General features: G+C 44.6%; 1 protein-coding gene across 3 annotated transcripts in view; it reads left to right on the top strand.

Moving 5' to 3' along the window:
* CLUAP1 (clusterin associated protein 1) overlaps positions 1 to 20,934 on the top strand; it is a 165,992-nt gene that overhangs the window by 112,003 nt on the left and 33,055 nt on the right. For all 3 annotated transcript variants that reach the window (XM_048867325.2, XM_048867326.2, XM_048867327.2), the window contains one exon: positions 4,113 to 4,185. In XM_048867325.2, coding sequence (XP_048723282.2) covers positions 4,113 to 4,185 — 73 coding nt within the window. The remainder of the gene's footprint in view (positions 1 to 4,112; positions 4,186 to 20,934) is intronic.

Below are 20,934 nucleotides of genomic sequence, written 5' to 3'. Positions count from 1 at the left end.
CGCCAAAGAAGAGGTTTGAAGAAAAGAAACCCCTCGGTACCGAAGGAGAGAGGGGCCTCAGGCAAAGAACGAATGTCAGGCCACGGGCCCACTATGGAGTTTCCTGAGCGTACCATGGAGGTTGGATCCACCAGCCCCCGCCAGGGACCCGCCCCCTATCCTGGGCAGCAGCAGGGGTTCCCAGACTGTGATGGTGCAGCTGCAGTGCAGGGAGGGGGCCTGTTGGCAGCATGTGACCAAGCAGGGCCAGCAAACCCTGGCAAAAATTGTGTGTGGGGGGGACGTGACGCCATGTGCCCCACCCAAACATGTTGCCTCTGACTTCTGCCCAGCAGGGAGGAGGGTCTTGGGGCTTCAGCCCCATCGCATGTGCCTACTAGGGCTTGGAGCTTCAGCTGGAGCGGAACTGAAGCCCCAAGCCCCAGCAGACATGCCCTGGCTCTCGAACTTCTGAAGATTGTCGTGTGTGGCTTGGACTGTCAGTAACTTTGGCAACCCTTGTTTGATGCCATTCAGGGAACTGATTTAAACTATACTAGCAAAGCACTCTTCTGCTGGTATATCGTGTGTCTCCACAAGGGTTTTTTCCCTATATATTTCTGCCGGTAGATCTATACCATCAAGCCCTTTCAAGAGTAGAAAAGGCCAGCTGGTGCAGGCCAATCACCCACATTCCATGAGAGGCACACATTGCTAGCACTTGCTGCAAAGGACAGCTTATGCCCTAACTGTCTGGTGACCTGTCACTGCCCCCTTGGGACTATGGTGCATCAACTAGTCCAGTAGCCAATCCACCTTCCTAGCAGTTTTCACAAGCACTGGCTAGAAATCCTAGCTTGCTGCTCTGTGAGGCTTGGTGAGAGGAAGTTCTCTTCTCCATTAACATACCTGGCTGTACCATGGAGGGCTGGATGTGGCCCTTAAAGTTATACCATTCTAACTGAGAGTGTAAAGATGTTTGTATTATAAACCATGCAACCAAAGTGTGTCCTTTTCAGATATTATATCTGCAGTGCATTCAGAAATAGAGTGTGCTTAATGTAACAGCAGTGTGTTGGGTTTCTATTCATTAAGGGCTTGCGGTGTAGCTCCACTTATGTTCTAGGAGGGAAGATTTCCTCCTGAGATCAATGGCCGTTTCAGCTTCTCTTCTAATCTTGCTCCCTGTGTCAAGGTCAAGCTCTTTTCTTTTCATGCTAAATATGAATAGTTAATATGCAGTTTGACCTAGCATAGTCTTCTATCAAAGCACTTGTTGTATTTATTATTTTTAATTGTATGCACGTTTGCACTGCTGCTAAAGGAGTGTGGGTTCCTGTCTAGAAAATCAAAGCCCCAGAAAAAACAGAACCCAGTCAAACAGTACATTAAAGCTGTTGTCTACCTTTATTGCTTTTATGGGGCTGTAGCTGAGACGCACATCCAGTATATTTTTGGCAGGTGAATAGTGAAATCATTGGATTAATTGTTGGCAAACTGATGAGGATTTATGATACTATCTTTATCTTATTTTATTTTCCTTATCATAACTAATCTATCATGTTTCTAGGATGCCTTTCATCACTGAGGCTGCTCTAACTTATCCCCACTGGTAAGAGCCCCCAAAGGGCTGTTCTGTCAGCCAGGGGTCATGGGAGCACAACAGCACTCCAGGCATGACCTCTCCTACTGGGCTTAACTCTGGCACGGCTCTGGCATGCTGTAGGCCAGTAAAAGATGATAAAGAGTTGGTTACACTTGGTCTACCTATGCAGAGATTCCCCCATGCCCAGTTAGCGTGGTTTTATGGCCAGAGTGGCAAAAAGAAGCTGTAGCATGGAGCAGGATCTGACTCCTGGTGTTTTTCCACTGTCAGTTACCTCTCTTTTTACTTTTCATTAGGGCTGTCAATTAATCGCAGTTAACTCATGCAATTAACTCAAAAATTAACTGTGATTTAGAAAATTAATCGTGATCAATTGCACTGTTAAACAATAGAATACCAATTGAAATTTATTAAATATTTTTGGATGTTTGTCTACGTTTTCAAATATTTTGATTTCTATTACAACACAGAATACAAAGTATACAGTACTCACTTTATATTAGTTTATTACAAATATTTGCACTGTAAAAATGATAAACAAAAGAAACAGTATTTTTTCAATTCACCTCATACAAGTACTGTAGTGCAATCTCTATTGTGAAAGTGTAACTTACAAATGTAGATTTTTTTTGTTACATAATTGCACTCAAAAACAAAACAATGTAAAACTTTAGAACCTACAAGTCCACTCAGTCCTACTTCTTGTTCAGCCAACCACTAAGACAAACAAGTTTGTTTACATTTACAGGAGATACTGCTACCTGCTTCTTATTAACAATGTCACCTGAAAGTGAGAACAGGCACTCACATGGCACTTTTGTAGCCGGCTTTGCAGGGTATTTACATGCTGGATATGCTAAACATTCATATGCCCCTTCATGCTTCAGCCATCATTCCAGAGAACATGCTTCCATGCTGATGATGTTCATTAAAAAAATAGTGCGTTAATTAAATTTGTGACTGAACCTCTTGGGAGAGAATTGTATGTCTCCTGTTCTGTTTTACCTGCATTCTGCCATATATTTCATGTTATAGCAGTCTCAGATGATCACCCAGCACATGTTGTTTGATTTACAAACACTGTCACTGCAGATTTGACAAAACACAAAGAAGATACCAATGTGAGATTTCTAAAAATAGCTCCCACACTTGACCCAAGGTTTCCGCATTGTCCATCTCGCTGTCCTGCTATGAAGCATGTGGCAATTTTCTCCTCTGCTAATCTACCCTTACAAAAATAAGCTCTTATTCTTTGACACCACTACCACACCCCCACCCCCGTTGCACCAATGGAACATCCTTTCCAAGAATCCAACCACATCGGCATGCATTTTAGTGGCTTACGTATATTTTAATCCTAAAAGTATGGAGAACTTCTTGAACTTCATAGGGGGGAGGGATAGCTCAGTGGTTTGAGCATTGGCCTGCTAAACCCAGGGCTGTGAGTTCAATCCTTGAGGCAGGCCATTTAGGGATCTGGGGCAAAAATTGGGGATTGGTCCTGCTTTGAGCAGGGGGTTGGACTAGATGATCTCCTGAGGTCTCTTCTAACCCTTATATTCTATGAACTCAATTGCACTCTGCTCCCAGCAGTTGTTTTGTGATGAACTCAGGCTAAAGGGAGTGTTAACTGCTCTGTGAAGCTGTTGTCTGTCTGTGGTACTCATTCTGCACATCTGCCCTTATCCTCTAGAGTCCTTTTTACAAGGGCAGGCATGTTTTCTTCCTCAGAATGCTGAGCTGGGAGGAATGTACCACTTCTCTGGCCTAGCTGTTGCTACCCTCGAAAACACCAGTGCTCCGGTCAGCTGTCCTCTATTGCACCGTTCACCACTCTCCTAAATCCCTAATAATACTTAGCACATCTCTTCCTTTACCGTTTAATAGAGCCATTTCTAACTAGCCGTTTACCCCTGCCAGACTAGGATTTTGCAATGCCTAAAGGCTACTTTATAATTGCTTCTATATTGTTCTTGCTCATTAGATTCAGGCCTTTTAATGAATTGTGAGTCACTAGTTTTTATGGGAAATCCTGCCTTCCAGAAAATCATCACTATTCATCAGTACATCAGCCGCTGTTCTAGCCCGCTGTTCTTTGCCTTTGCTCTCAATCCCCATACATGGTTATTGTACCATAGTTACCTTAGATCTTTTTTTCCTTTCCATGGGAAGCACCTTTCACATAGAAATGGCAGTCATTGTTCATGGGATTGAGACAGTTGGGTTCATTTTCAATGTGGTGAGTGAGGGCTTAGTCACATGACTCTCATTGAGCGTTGTATGGCTGACTCCCTGTGCACTGCTTTACCTCTCTGTATTCCTTACATCCCTCCCCTATGGTCAAAAAGGCAATGAACTTCCCAATTTATATGAAGCCTGTTTCTTTCTGAAACACTTCCCATCCTGAAATTCTCCAGTCTTAATCTTCTCCTAAATGCCCTTAACTGTTACTGCAGGAGCATCTGATTAACCATCTGACCTGGGAATGTGGCAGCTGTTCTGATTTTGATGTATTCACTCCTTGCAGGAAGCAGAGAACACACTACGCCTGATGCAGAACAGGCTGAAGGAGGAGGAAAAACATCTGCTCAAGAGTGGAAGTAAGCTATATTTCTTAACTGCATGGGTTAGGAAAATAAACTGTAAATTGTCAGCTGCTTCATACAGAAAGATCCCGTCAAAGCTGAGGGGAATTTTATCAGCTGCCTACTGGGTAGGCTGAAGAGCAGAAAAAGTAAAACCCCATTAGCTTAAAAAAGACTACCAGAATCACTAACCTAACGTGTGTGACTGCACCCTGCAAATCCTACCTGCAGTACTGAGGGTGAGTGCAGTCACCTAGTAAATACCTCGCTTAACGTTGTAGTTAAATTCCTGAAAAATGCTACTTTAAGCGAAACAACGTTAAGCGAATCCAATTTCCCCATAAGAATTAATGTAAATGCGGGGGTTAGGTTCCAGGGAAATATTTTTCACTAGATGAAAGACTATATTTTTTATATGTAGGTATGTATGTATATATACATACACACACAAACACAGAGCATCAGTTTTAAACAAGCAATTTAATACTGTACACAGCAATGGTGATTGAGAAGCTCGGTTGAGGTGGTGGAGTCAGAGGGTGGAAGATGGTGGGATATTTCCCAGTGAATGCCTTAATGCTAAATGACAAACTAGCACTCAGAAGAGTTAACACATTGTTGTTAATGTAGCTCACACTCTACAAGGCAGCAGGAATGGAGATAGGAGACACAGCACGGCAGAGAGAGACAGAGACACACACTGTGTTTGTGTGTGAGAGAGAGTGAGACAGAGGGGGAAAGACCTTGTGTGTGAGAGAGAGACATGCACATTGCCCCTTTAAGTACACTGACACCACTCTCTGTAGATTGCCTTTTTAAACAGATCAGTAAATTGAGACAGCAGCTGCTGCCAGCAAGCTCCCTCAGTCCTGAGCCCTGTCGTGCCCCCACCCCCGGCTCTGTGGAGATGGGGTAAAGGAGCAGGGGAAGGGGGACACCCTGACATTAGCACCTCTCTTTCCTTCCTGCCCCTCTTCACAGCAAGCAGGAGGCTCCTGGGAGCAGCTCCAAGGCAGAGGAGTAAGGGGAGGGACACCAGAACTACCTGGCTATTGATAGCCTGCTGGGTGGCTGCTGCACAGGGAACTTAGGGGAGCTGATAGGGGGGCTGCTGGTCCACCCTGGTTCCAAGCCCCCACCAGCTAGCTCCAACGGGCTGCTCTTTCTGCAAGCAGTGGAGAAAGCAGGCGGCTGCCAAACAACGTTATAAGGGAGCATTGCGCAACTTTAAACGAGCATGTTCTATAATTGATCAGCAACATAACAGCGAAAACTGGGATGACATTAAGTGAGGAGAGGAGTACTTGTGGCACCTTAGAGACTAACCAATTTATTTGAGCATAAGCTTTCGTGAGCTACAGCTCACTTCATCGAATGCATACTGTATGCTCTGCAATAGCATGAAGGAGGTCATCAGGACTTCATTCCCAATGAAGGTTGTTATTCTCCAGACAGAAGGGACTAGGCATGCTACAGAGGCACTGTGCATAGCTCCTGAGGGAAGGCACTGCTGAAGGAAGTTCAGTGTTTTGACAAGGGTTAAACTCCAATTCACCAAGGTATTTAAGCATGTGTGTAACTTTGGCTGTGGAACTAGGTGGTTGCTTAAAGTTACATAGCTGCTTATGTACCTCGCAGAATTGGAGTTTAAGTTCTGATTTCATTAGTTTGCATGCGCTTATATGCTGTGGAATTTGTTTGTGGATTGGTATTAATTCTTTATGGTGAATGATTCAGGTAATAACCTTTTCTCTAGTAAATCATGAATGAATGACTAATTTTGAAGGAGTGCTCCTTGATTACCAAAAATAAGTACATCATGGGCCATGGTCTACTCTCAACTACATCTGTGCATCTTCCTTGATTTTAGTGGGGGTATATGGGTATGAATGAAGTCAGAACTTGGGCCTATCATGTTAACTTTTACTTTTATTAAATAGAAACCTAGTCGAGGATCAGAAGGGAATAATTTCCTCCTGAAGTTTTGTCAGCACTGTGAACATGTAAGATTGTGCTGCTTCAGTAGTTAGACATCAGTAGAACTCTCTTGTGTAAATTACCACCGTGACTTTAATATTGCAATATATGCATTTATATATAGCAGGAAAAATAGATGAGGATTAATCCTCTGGCTCAGATAAAGCAAATTCCATTAAAACTAAAATTGACAGAGAATGTAAAAGTTGCGTTTGACAGTTTTAATTTTCAGCAGGTGTTCTCCCACCAGGCAAGAGGGAAAGAGAATTCATTCATTCATTCTCTCCACTGTTCCCACCACCATATATCAGTACACTTAAACTTATAAAAGTTTTCTATACCCCTTTAGCCCTGGGAGTACAGGATGTACAATATATACTAGAATAACATATCATATTTTTGTTGATTCTTCTGAGAATATATTAAGATGAAATTTGATAAAGACAAGTTCAAAGGACTTCGCTTGGGAAGGAAAGCAAAACTATAAAATTGGTACTAACTGGCAAGGTGGTAGTACTGCTGAAAAGGATCTGAGAGTTATACTGAATCACAAATTGAATATTAGTCACCGAAGTGATGCAGTTGCAAAGAAGGCTAATATCATTCTGAGGTATATTACCAGGGAGTGTCACAGGGACAGGATGCAGAGAAAAAATTTCTAGACACCATTAATGACTGCTTCTTGGAGCAGCTAGTCTTGGAACCCAGAAGGGGAAAGGCAGTACTTGATGTAGTCCTAAGTGGTGCACAGGATCTGGTCCAAGAGATGAATATAGTTGAACTGCTCAGTAATAGCGACCATAATGTAATTAAATTTAACATCCTTCTATGGGGGGGAAATACCAACAAAACCCACCACAGCAGCATTTAACTTCAAATCGGGGAACTACACAGAATGAAGAAGCTAGTTAAGGGGAAATTAAAAAGAACAGTCACAAGAGTGAAATGCCTGCAAGCTGCATGGAAACTTTTAAAAAACACCATAATAGAGGTTCAAACTAAATGTATACCCCAAATTTTTTTAAAAATGCCAACATAGTTGAACAACAGAGTAAGAGATGGTTACAGACAAAAATACATCCATTAAAAATTGGAAGTAAAATCCTACTGGGGAAAATAGAAAGGAGAATAAACTCTGACAAGTCAAGTGTAAAAATAATCAGGCAGGCCAAAAAAGAATTTGAAGATCAACTAGGAAAAGACAAAAACTAAGAGCAAAAAAAATTGTAAGAACATGAGAAGCAGGAAGCCTGCCTAACAATCAGTGGGGCCACTGGATTGCTGAACCAACAGTATATAGACATGCTGTGAGTTCCTGTTTTATCATATTTTATATTTGTAGACATTTTATATTTAAGCTTTGAGGTAATAAAGTTGGGTGAAAATCAGGATTGTTGAAGTGGAATGTATATCCAGTGCAGTGTTCAATCAAATCTAGTGCAGATAGTTTCTGTAACCAATCTACGCCTAAAAATTACTAAATACCTGGTAGACATAGAATCATAAAATCCTGGAAATGTAAGGCTAGAAGGGACCTCTAGAAATGAACAAGTCCAGCCTCCTGTGCTGTGGCAGGACCAAGAAAACCTCCTAGACTATCCCTGACAGGTGCTTGTCCAGCTTGTTTTTAAAAGCTCCCAAAAAATGGGGACTCCACAACCTTGGAAGCCTATTCCAGAGTTTAACTACCCTTGAGTTAGTAAGTGTTTCCTAATATCTAATCCAAGTCTCCTTTGCTGCATATTAAACACATTACTTCTCATCCTAACTTCAGTGGACATGGAAAACAACTGATCACCATCCTCTTTATAACAGCCTTTAGAATAGCTGAAGACTGTTCTTAGGTCCCTGATCATCACTGTAAGGATTCAGTACAACACTGAACAATTGTACAGGTGCATATCCTTGCAAAACTGTCATGAAAATTTACCCGCCCAAGGTCCAAGTCTGTTTGCCAACTCTAATACCATGACAATGTTAAAACAAAGGATATTTTGCCTGCCTGTCAAAAAATCAGCCTGGCAAAATAATTTTAGCATCAGGTGGATCATGTTGCTACAGTATAACAAATCTTGTGTTCCTCCATGGACAGTGTCCTTATTGGACACTCACTCATTTTACAGACTGAGTGGTTCTAATGGCAAAAGTAGACACTGTCCTCAGTTTTGTGTATATGTAACAAGTATCTGTCCTCAGTTCTATCAATGGTTTTTATAGTGCCCATCAGTGTAGTGCCTAATATTTTAAATGTCTTGTGATATGGGAGGGCCAGGGAGCAGTGGGAGAGTGGGAGATAAATAAGCCCTAGGCTAATTATGGCTAGGGAGGGTTGCTACAGGTAATTGTAGTCAATTAAGGCCCTGCCAGGAACCTAATAAAACCCCTTGCTTCAGGCAGTCAGGGTGTGCGAGAAAGGAGAGAGGACTGGAGTTTGGAGGTGTGTTGCTGAGATTTGAAAGACCCAGAGAACCGAAGGAAGGGAGACCCTTCCCCAGCAAGGCAGGGAGACTCCCTCCCCCAGTGTCAAGGACCGAGGGTAACACTACCCAAGGGGGAAGAGGGTAAGAAACCTGCAGGGGTTGAGAGGGTCTGGAGCTCAGAATGAGGAGCAAACTCAGACCCCTCCCCCACTTCCCTCCTCTATCACCTTCCCGGGCCACTAGCAGGGCCCTTGACACCCCAAAAGCAAGGGCAAGGGGTGGCATCTTAGCCCCACGCCAGGAAAAACATGGGACCCACCATACCAACATTGGTCATTTTGTCAGTCTTTATTCTGTTATTCTCAACTAATCCAAACTCTGAATTTCAATAAATTGGCACTTGCCTTCTCTCTTCAACCTCTGCTGTGCTACAAAACAAGTACGCTTTGCCAGAAATAGTCCTGTTATATAATGGTCTCTCGGGGTATCTTTGTGTGGAAATAAAGATTGTACAAAGGTTACCAATCAATTTAAGTATCACTCTTCGTAGTACCTGGTTTCCAATATTTCTATCTTGCAAACCGTAATAAAACCCCAATCTGTTTCTGAAGTTCAGGTATTTATTAAGTGACTTTATAACACAATGTGGTATAACTTAATACAGCCCTCATTTTTCACTATGATATTTTTGCGGAGGTGCAGGTCACAACTTTTTGACAAATTTGAGCTGATGTGTTAAATAATTCCCTACTCAAAGATCAGGCTGGTACTGAGTTATATAGAAGAACTTTGTGAAATTCACAGAATTTCAGGAGAAGTTAGTTCGTTCTCTCTGTTCTCAGCAGAGGATCCTGAAGAAATGCTCAGTCTAATAGACCTCCAAGGGGGCTCATCACAAAATATAAATATTGAGGATTTGATTTCTCCAGAATTAGCTAAAATGTAAGCTAACTAGAACTCCTGCTACATCTCCTGCAGAAAAATGAACTGCTGATTTTCAGTCCCCTCTCATCAAAATATCAGCAGAGAAGGTAGAAGGATTCAGACAATGAGAGAATCACGTCCATTAATGCGCACAAAAGCACAGAGCTTATATGGACAGGATGGGTGCTGAGCTCTGTCAGTCCGTAGTGACACACTAGTCACCATAGTCCAGTTTAAGTTGTCAGAATTGCCTTGGTACTTCTGTTCTGTATAGTGGATTGCAGCATTCCAGAACAGCCCAACTTACAGGGTACCTATCCATTACACAAAATATGAACAAAATCTCCTAGGATGCTTGTTTTAATCCGATCTAGAAATAAATTCTGTTAAAAAGCCTGCACCATCAGGAGCAGATGCAAGTGGGAAACTGGATCAATTTAAAGTTTAACTGATCCTTTCCATGTTAATACTTCAAAAATGTGAACAGTATCTTAAACTACAATGTAAATATAAAAAGGTGACCTTAACAGAGGGTTAGATGTTGGGGGACATGGGAAATTACAAAAGGGTTGATGGAGCAATAAGAAGAAAATCAGTGGGGGAATCTGATGAACACTTTAGATGTTTGTACAGAAGTGCAAGGAGTATGGGGAATAAACAGGAAGAACTGGAAGTATTAGTACATAAGCTAAATTATGGTTTAATTGGCATCACAGAGACTTGGTGGGGTAAGTCTTATGACTGGAATATTGGTTAGAAAAAAAGACTATAGCTTGTTCAGAAAGGACAGGCAGGGAAAAGAGAGAGGAGGGGGTTCCATTATACATAAAATATATAGATTTGTTCTGAGGTCCAAAAAGAGGTGGGAGGCAGACCACTTGAGAGTTCCTTGGTAAAGATAAAAGGGTTCAAAAATAGGGGTGATGTCATGGTGGAGGTCTATTCTAGATCATCAAATCAGGAAGAGGCAGAGGCATTTCTAAAACAAATAATGGAAACATCCAAAAACACAAGACCCGATAGTAATGGGGGACTTTAACTATCCAGACATATGTTGGAAAAGTAATACAGCAAAACACAAAATCTCCAGTAAAGTTCTTGGAATGTATCAGGGACAACTTTTTGTTTCAGACAGTGTAGGAAGTAACCAGGGTGGCAGCCATTTTAGACTTGATTCTGACCAAGGGTATGTGTACACTAAGAAATTAGGTCGAATTTATAGAAGTGATTTTTAGAAAGTGATTGTGTGTGTCCCCACACTAATGCACTAAGCACATTAAGTCGGCGGAGTGCGTCCACAGTACCGAGGCTAGCATTGACTTTCGGAGCATTGCACTGTGGGTAGCTATCCCACAGTTCCCGCAGTCTCCGCTGCCCACTGGAATACTGGGTTAAGTTCTCAATGCCTAATGAGGCAAAAACATTGTCGTGGGTGATTTTGGGTTCATGTCGTCAGTCGCCCCTCCCTCCGTGAAAGCTATGGCAGACAATAGTTTCGCGCCTTTTTTCCGTGCAGGCGCCATACTGCTTTCAGCAGACAGTGCAGTAGGACTGCAAACCGTCGTAGTCATCCATCGCTTCCGCTGCCACTCTGCTCTCCTGATGCTATGAATCCACCTCGCAGGTCCTCTATATGACCGCCGTCATCCACCGCTTCCGCTGGCACTCTGCTCTCCTGGTGGTCTCGCAGGGCCGCTTCCGCTGCAACTCTTGTCTCGCCATACCACGGCAAGCATGCAGCCCGCTCAGCTGTTGTGTCCTGGAGGCAGACAGTGCAATAGGTGTGCAAAACTGGTCATCCAACCACCGCTTCCCCTGCAACTCTGCTCTCCTGCAGATGCCATACCATGGCAAGCATGGAGCCTGCTCAGATCACTGCGGCAGTTATGAGCATTGTAAACATCTCGCGCATTATCATGCAGCATATGCAGAACCAGAACCTGCAAAAGCTGGCGAGGAAGCGACGGCAGCACGGTGACGGCAGCAATGAGGACATGGACACAGACTTCTCTCAAAGCACGGGCCCTGCCAATTTGGCCATCCTACTGGCAATGGGGCAGGCTCATGCCATGGAATGCCGATTCTGGGCCCGGGAAACAAGCACAGACTGGTCCGCATAGTGTTGTGGGTCTGGGATGATTCCCAGTGGCTGCGAAACTTTCACATGCGTAATGGCACTTTCATGGAACTTTGACTTGCTTTCCCCTCCTCTGAAGCACAAGAATACCAAGATGAGAGCAGCCCTCACAGTTCACAAGCGAGTGGTGATAGCCCTCTGGAAGCTTGCAACGCCAGACAGCTACCGGTCAGTAGGGAATCAATTTGGAGTGGGCAAATCTACTGTGGGGGCTGCTGTGATCCAAGTACCCAACGCAATCACTAAGCTGCTGCTATCAAGGGTACTGACCCTGGGAAATGTGCAGGTCATAGTGGATGGCTTTGCTGCAATGGGATTCCCTAACTGTGGTAGGGCGATAGACAGAACGCATATCCCTATCTTGGGACTGGACCACCAAGGCAGCCAGTACATAAACCAAAAGGGTTACTTTTCAATAGTGCTGCAAGCACTGGTGGATCACAAGGGACATTTCACCAACACCAATGTGGGATGGCCGGGAAAGGTACATGACACTTGCATCTTCAGGAACTCTGATCTGTATGAACAGCTGCAGCAAGGGACTTACTTTCCAGACCAGAAAATAACAGTTGGGGATGTTGAAATGCCTATAGTTATCCTTGGGGACCCAGCCTACCCCTTAATGCCATGGCTCATGAAGCCATACACAGGCAGCTGGACAGTAGTCAGGAGCTGTTCAACTATAGGCTGAGCAAGTGCAGAATGGTGGTAGAATGTGCATTTGGACATTTAAAAGCACGCTGGCACAGTTCACTGAATCAGTTAGACCTCAATGAAACCAATATTCCCATTGTTATTACTGCTTGCTGCAGGGCTTTGGAGCTGTGCTCCAGCTCCGCTCCAGCTCTAGGCAAAAACCTGCGGCTTCACTGCTCCGGAGCTGCTCCACGCTCCAGCTCCAGGCTCCGCTCCAAAGCCCTGGCTTGCTGTGTGCTCCACAATATCTGTGAATAAGGGGGAGAGGTTTATGGCGGGGTGGGAAGTTGAGGCAAATCACCTGGCTGCTGATTACGCACAGCCAGACACCAGGGTGATTAGAAGAGCACAGCAGGGTGCGCTGCACATCAGAGAAGCTTTAAAAACCAATTTCATAGCTGACCAGGCTATGGTGTGACAGTTCTGTTTGTTTCTCCTTGATGAACCCCGCCCCTTGGTTCACTCTACTTCCCTATAAGCCAACCTCCCTCCCCTTCCCCCGTGATCACTGCTTGCAGAGGCAATAAAGTCATTGTTGTTTCAAATTCATGCATTCTTTATTAATTCATCACATAAATAGGAGGATAACTGCCAAGGTAGCCCAGGAGGAGTGTGGGAGAAGGGAAGAACCGGGTGGGATGGTGGATGAAGGGAGGAGGGAAGGACTAGGCCACACTGCACTTCAAAATTTATTGAATGCCAGTTTTCTGTTGCTTGGGCAGTCCTCTGGGGTGGAGTGGTTGGATGCCCGGAGGGCCTCTCTCCCCCTCCCCCCTGCATTCTTGGGCATCTGGAGAGGAGGGTGGTTGGTTACACAGGGGCTGCAGTGATAGTCTGTGCCTTTCCTGCACCTCAACCGTACGCCAGAGCATATCAGTTTGATCCTCCAGTAGTCTCAGCATTGCATCCTGCCTCCTTTCATCATGCTGCCACCACCTTTCCTCTTGATCCCACCACCTCTCCTGTTGCTCCAGCCATCTGTCCTCTCATGCATCCCTCCTATCCTCACGTTCATTTTGTGCTTTCCTGGACTCTGCCATTGTCTGCCTTCACGTATTCTGCTGGGCTCTTTCAGTGCAGGTGGACTGCATGAACTCAGAGCATTTCATCGCAAGTGCGTTTTTTTCGCCTTCTTATCTGCGCTAGCCTCTGGGACAGAGATGCTAGTCAGTGTTGAAACATTTGCAGCTGCGGGAGGAAAAAAAGAGTAAAATTGAAAAAGACACATTGGCCATTTAAAAGGAGGGGCTGACATTTTCAGGTTAACATGCAGCACAAACCCAACAAACCCCCCTGCACACACCCAATTCTCTAAGATGATCGCTTCACCCCTCCCCACACCACTGGCTAACAGCGGGGATGATTTCTTTTCAGCCACAGGCAAACAGCCCAGCAGGAACAGCCACCTCTGATGTCCCCTTAATAAAATTCCCCTATTTCAACCAGGTGACCATGAATGATATCACTCTCCAGAGGATAACACAGAGATAAAGAATGGATGTTGCTTGAATGCCAGCAAACACCAGGACCACACGTTGCCATGCTTTCTTATGCAATGATTCCAGACTACATGCTACTGGCCTGGTGTGGTAAAGTGTCTTACCATGGAGAACGCAATAAGGCTGCCCTCCCCAGAAACCTTTTGCAAAGGCTTTGGGAGTACCTCTAGGACAGCTTCATTGAGATGTCCCTGAAGGATTTCCGCCCCACCCCCAGATACATTAACAGACTTTTCCTGTAGTTGTACTGACCGCGAATGCATCCCAAGTCTTCAGGGCAAATTAATTATTAGATATGCTTGCTTTAAAACAGTGTATTGTATTTACAAAGGTACACTCACCAGAGGTGCCTTTTCCGCCTTCAAGGTCCGGGAGCCTGGGTTGGGAGGGTATTGGCTCCAGGGTGATAAACAGTTCCTGGCTGTTGGGGAGAACGGCTTCTCCGTTTGCCTGGTGTGCATTATCATCTTCCTCGTCCCCAAAGTCCTCATCCCTGTTGCATGAGACTCCCTTGCAGGAGTCCATGTACAGGTGTGGGGTAGTTGTAGGGGAACCCCCTAGAATTACATGCAGATCATAGAGGCAGTATGTCTGGGGCTCTGACCCCGAGCGGGTGTTTGCCTCTGTGTTTTTTTTGGTAGGCTTGCCTGAGCTCCTTAAGTTTCACGCAGCACTGCTGTGGGTCCCTGTGATAGTCTCTGTCCTTCATATGTCCTTGGAGATTTTTTCAAATATTTTGGCATTTCATCTTTTGGAACGGAGTTCTGATAGCACAGATTCATCTCCCCATACAGTGATCAGGTCCAGTACCTCCCATTCGGTCCATGCTGGAGCTCTTTTGCGATTCTGGGATTCCATGATCATCTCTGCTGATGAGCTCTGTGTGGTCACGCCATGATGACCAAACAGGAAATGACATTCAAAAGTTGGCAGGGCTTTTCCTGTGTACCTGGCCAGTGCATCTGAGTTGAGAGTGCTGTCCAGAACGGTCACAATGGAGCACTGTGGGATTGCTCCCGGAAGCCAATACCATCGAATTGCATCCACACTACCCCAAATTTGACCCGGCGATGTCGATTTGAGCACTAATCCCCTCATCAGGGAGGAGTACAGAAATCAATTTTAAGAGCCCATTAAGTCAACAAAAATGGCTTTGTTGTGTGGACAGGTGCAGGGTTAAAAATCGATCTAATGCTGCTAAATTCGACTTAAACTCGTAGTGTAGAGCAGGGCCAAGACGGAAAAATTGCTAGCAAATCTGAAGGTGAAAGGCAATTTTGGTGAAAGTGATCATGAAATGATGAGGATTTCATGATTTTAAGGAAAGGAAGGTGAGAGAGCAGCAGAATAAGGACAGTGGACTTCAAAAAAGCAGCCTTTAACAAACTCAGAGAGCTGGGAGGTAAGGTCCCATGGGAAGAAAATCTAAGGGAAAAACGTGATTAGGAGAGCCAGCAGTTCCTCAAAGGAACAATAGTAAAGCACAACTGCAGACTATTCTGATGCAAAGGAAAGGTAGGAGGAGACAATATGGTTCCATCAGGAACTCTTTAATTACCTGAATATCAAAAAGGAATCCTACAGAGAGTGGAAATATGGTCAAATTGCTAAGGAGGAGTACAAAAGAATAGCACAAGTATGTATGGACAAAATCAGAAAGGCTAAGACCCAAAAATGAGTTACAACTGACAAGGGACATAAAAGGCAATAAGAAGAGGTTCTTTAAATACATTAGGAAAAAGAGAAAGACAAAGGAAAGTGTAGGTCCTCTACTTGCAGGGAAGGAGCGCTAATAACTGATGACATCAAGAAAGCTGAAGTGCTTAATGTTTGTTTTGCGTCAGTCTTCCCTAAAAAGGTTAATGATGACCAGATATTCAACCCATAATACTGACAACCACGGGGAAGGAATGCAAGCCAAGATAGGGGGAACACAGGTTTAAGACTATTTAGATCATAGAATATCAGGGTTGGAAGGGACCTCAGGAGGTCATCTAGTCCAACCCCCTGCTCAAAGCAGGACCAATCCCCAACTAAATCATCCCAGCCAGGGCTTTGTCAAGCCTGACCTTAAAAACTTCTAAAGAAGGAGATTCCACCACCTCCCTAGGTAACCCATTCCAGTGCTTCACCACCCTCCTAGTGAAAATTTTTCCTAATATCCAACCTAAACTTCCCCCACTGCAACTTGAGACCATTATTCCTTGTTCTGTCATCTGCTACCACTGAGAAAAGTCTAGATCCATCCTCTTTGGAACCCCCTTTCAGGTAGTTGAAAGCAGCTATCAAATCCCCCCTCATTCTTCTCTTCTGCAGACTAAATAATCCCAGTGCCCTCAGCCTCTTCTCATAAATCATGTGCTCCAGCCCCCTAATCATTTTTGTTGCCCTCCGCTGGACTCTCCAATTTTTCCCACATCCTTCTTGTGGAATGGGGCACAAAACTGGACACAGTACTCCAGATGAGGCCTCACCAATGCCGAGTAGAGGGGAATGATCACATCCCTCGATCTGCTGGCAATGCTCCTACTTATAAAGCTCAAAATGCCATTAGCCTTCTTGGCAAAAAGGGCACTGTTGACTCATATCCAGCTTCTAGTCCACCGTAATCCCTAGGTCCTTTTCTGCAGAACTTCTGCCTAGCCTCTCAGTCCCTAGTCTGTAGCAGTGCATGGGAGTCTTCCTTCCTAAGTGCAGGACTCTGCACTTGTCCTTGTTAAACCTCATCAGATTTCTTTTGGCCCAATCCTCTAATTTGTCTAGGTCACTCTGTATCCCATCCTTACCCTTCAGGATATCTACCACTCCTCCCAGTTTAGTGTCACCTGCAAACTTACTGAGGGTGCAATCCACACCATCCTCCAGATCATTAACAAAGATATTGAACAAAACCAGCCCCAGGACCGACCCTTGGGGCATTCCTCTTGATATCGGCTGCCAACTAGACATGGAGCCATTAATCAGTATGCATTGAGCCCGATGATCTAGCCAGCTTTCTATCCACCTTACAGTCCATTCATCCAGCCCATACTTCTTTAACTTTCTGGCAAGAATACTGTGGGAGACGGTATCAAAAGCTTTGCTAAAGTCAAGGAATAACACGTCCACTGCTTTCCCCTCATCCACAGAGCCAGTTATCTCATCATAGAAGGCATCTAGATTAGTCAGGTATGACTTGCCCTTGGTGAATCCATGCTGACTGTTCCTGATCACTTTCCTCTCCTCTAAGTGCTTCAGAATTGATTCCTTGAGGACCTGCTCCATGATTTTTCCAGGGATAAATTAGATGTATTCAAGTCAGCTGGGCCTAATGAAATTTATTTTAGGTACTTAAGGAACTAGCTGAAGCAATCTTGAAGCCATTAATAATTATATATGAGAACTCCTGGAGGACAGGTAAGGCCCCAGAAGATCAGAGAAGGACAAACATAGTACCTGTCTTTAAAAAGGGAAACCAAGTAAAACCCAGGGAATTATAGACCAGCCAGTCTAACTTCAAAACCTGGAGCACATTATTAAACAATTTATTTGTAAGCACCTGGAAGATGTAAGGAATAGTTAGCATAAACAAATCATGCCAAACCAACTTAATTTCCTTCTTTGATAAGGATTACTGACGTAGTGAATGGAGGGAAGCAGTAGATGTGATATACCTTGATTTTAGTAAGGCTTTTTACACAGTTCTGCATGGCACACGGTCTAGATGAATTTACTATAAGGTGGGCGCACAACTGGTTAAAAGACCATACTCAAAGAGTAGCTATCAATGGCTTGCTGTCAAATTGGGAGGATGTATCTAGTGGGGTCCTGTAGCGAACTGACGACTCACCGGCGTGGCACCTCCTGCTGGTCATCTGGGAATTAGCTCTTTTCCAGCTTGCAGAGCACCCTCTGCAGGCCAGTGTCTCACCTGCCACTGGCCCCATGTCCTGCCCAGACCCTGGTGCCCTTTACCCTGGGGTTCTGCCCCAGCAGTACCCCCACACTTTGGGTCTCCCCTCCCAGGGGAACCCCCAACCGTCTAAACCCACCTTGCCTCAGAGGCCACTGCCAGTCATCATCTAGCCCCCGCTCACTCGGGCAGACTGCAGTCTGTAAACCACTCATCATTGGCAAGGGAGTAGGACCTGCTGCCTTTGCCTAACCCCAGGCTACACCTCTGCAGCCCCAGTATCTCTTTAGGCCTGGCACAAGGCCTGCAGCCTGAGGAGTTACCAGGCTGGAGCTCCCCAGCCCTATTCCCCTGCTCTGCTCTGCTCTGCTCTGCTCTGCTCTAGTACCTTGCTCTCAGGCACCTAGCCCTTCCCACTCCAGGGCTAGAGTAAGACTTCTACAGCTCCTGGCCCTCAGCCCTCTAATAGGGCCAGCTGTGGCCTGATTGGGGCATGGCCCCAGCTGTGGCTGCTTCCCCCAATCATCCTAGCTTTTCCCAGCAGCAGCCCTCTCCAGGGCTGCTTTTACTATTGGCTCCCCCAGGCAGCTCTCTCCCAGGGCTGTTTTAACCCCTTCAGGGCCGGAGCAGGGTGACCACCCTGCTACTGGTCCTGTGGGGTCAGTCCTGTGTCTGGTATTATTCAATATTTTCATTAATGATTTGGATAATAGAATGGAAAGTATGCTTATAAAATTTGCAGATGATACCAAACTAAGACAGGTTGCAAGCACTTTGGAGGCCAGGATTAGAATTCAAAATGACCTTGACTGGTCTGAAATCAACAAGATGAAATTCATTAAAGACAAGTGCAAAGTTCTACATGTAGGAAGCAAAAATCAACTGCACAACTACAAAATGGGGAATAACTGTCTAGGCGGTAGTATTGCTGAAAAAGATGTGGGGGTTTTAGTGGACCACAAACTGAATATCCATTTTCAATGTGATGCAGCTGCAAAAAATGCTAATATGATTCTGGGGTGTTATGTGAGACACAGGAGATAATTGTCCCGCTATATTCAGCACTGGTGAGGCCCCAGCTGGTGTTCTGCATCCAGTTCTGGGCACGACAATTTAAGAAGAGTGTGGACAACTTGGAAAGAGTCCCAGAGACAAGCAACAAAAGTGATAAAAGTTTTGGAAAACCTGACCTATGAGGAAAGGTTGAAAAAACTGGGCATATTTAGTCTTGAGGGGAAAAAAGATTGAGGAGGGACCTGATAACACTCTTCAGATATGCTAGGGGCTGTTATAAAGACGGTAGTGATCAGTTCTCCATATCCACTGAAGGTAGGACAAGAAGTAATGGTTTTAATATGCAGCAAGGGAGACTTAAGTTAAATATTGGGAAACACTTTCTAACTGTAAGGACAGTTAAGCTCTGGAATAGGCTTCCAAGGGAGGTCGTGGAGTCCCCATCTTTGGAAGCTTTTAAAAACAAGCTGGACAAACACCTGTCAGGGATAGTCTAGGTTTACTTGCTCCTGCCTCAGTGCAGGGGGCTGACTTGTTGACTTCTCGAGGTCCCTTCCAGCCCTACAGTGCTATGATTGTATGAACTGATCCCCTGAAGCCTGATTAATGATTACCCAGAAACACGATCAAATAACAAATGTCATGTTTGAGGTGTTCTAGTTATTCACTCATGGATTCCCATTAAGGACTTGGAGACCCATTGCAAATTATTTAACTTTGAAATGAGCGAGGTGCTGAGCACCCTCACACAGTGAATGTTAAGGGCATTAGTGCTGACGTCGTAGGTGCTCTGGGGCTCAAGCACCCACGGGAAAAAATAGTGGATGCTCAGCACCCACCAGCCGCAACTGTTTGGCAGCACCGCCAATCAGCTGTTCGGCAGCTCTGCAGATCAGCTGTTCGGCGGCTGGGGGAGGCACTTGGGGGAAGGTGGAGAGCAGCGAGCGGTGGGTGGGCAGGGGCCTCAGGGAAGGGTTTGGGGTGAGGGCAGAGCCTCAGGGAAGGGGGCAGAGTGGGATGGGAAGAGGTGGAGTGACAGTGGGGCCTTGGGATAGGGTGGAGTGGGGGCAGGGCCTCTTGGTGGAGCGGGGGTGGAGCACCCCCAGGGAAAAATAAAAGTCAGCACCTAGGGTTAAGGGCACCCAACACCTCACAGAAGATATTCAACCCATCACAAGACCAGACAGTGTGTGAACAAACACAAACAAATGAAAAGAAATAATTGCCATATATTTTGTTCATTTATTTTGACAACTTCAAATTAATTGGAATAATTTGGTGATACTTTTATAGATGCACAGATATTAAAGCCAGAAGGGACTCATATTTACGACCACCTAGTCTGACCTCCTGCGTAATGCAGGCTAGAGAATTTTACCCAGTAAGTTCTCCATGAGCTTGAGCAGAACTTTGAGAATGCTCTAGAAAGACTTTGTGTGATGAGAATCCTCCACTTCCCTTAGGAAGTTCTTTCAGTGGTTAATTAGCTTCACTGTTAAAAATTTATGCTTTTTCCTAGTTTGAACTTGGTACTTAGAAAGTATAGTAATAGGCAATATAGAACTACCTAGGGGAGCTAGACAGGTGGATACTTTACTATCATACTTCACAATATACCAATCTGTGTTTTGTGGAAAAGTTTGTAAAAATAATGGCATCTTGTGACCTGAATTTTTTCAGTGGCTGCACACCTTAATTCCCATTAAAGTCAATAGAAGCTGCGAGCACTCAGGCCCTCTGGAAAATCAGCCCTCAATACTGGTGATGAAATCTTTCAGGGAAGTGGGAAGAGAGATTGAAATGTTCTGTGTGACTTATAAGATATGTGGCTTATTGAGGTTCTACTGTATATATCCGAGCATTTCAATGCTCCTAGGTATCAGTCGTGTAAGGTATCAGTATATAAGTTGACACATGTGGCTCCATTGAGTTTAATGAGAGTACACATGTGTGAGTCTTGCAGGATTGGGGCATCACAGCTGGAAGTTGGGCTGCTAACTCTCTTGGGTCCCTTTAAAAATCCCAACTTACTTTTTTTTTTAAAGAAAAATATGCTCTTGTCTTTCTTGTTTGATTTAAAGTTTCAGTGAGTTGAATTAGATTTTATTTTTTAGATCAAATACTTATAAACTGCCAGTTTGGTTTTCCCATAGTGTGTTTTTACCAAAATCAGTGTAGAAAACAGCATCTTTGGGAATCCAATAA

Source organism: Caretta caretta, chromosome 10, assembly GCF_965140235.1.
Source record: "Caretta caretta isolate rCarCar2 chromosome 10, rCarCar1.hap1, whole genome shotgun sequence".
NCBI classification, from domain to species: domain Eukaryota; kingdom Metazoa; phylum Chordata; order Testudines; family Cheloniidae; genus Caretta; species Caretta caretta.
Note: the sequence above shows the minus strand (reverse complement) of the source record. Positions and strands in the feature narration are given on the sequence as shown.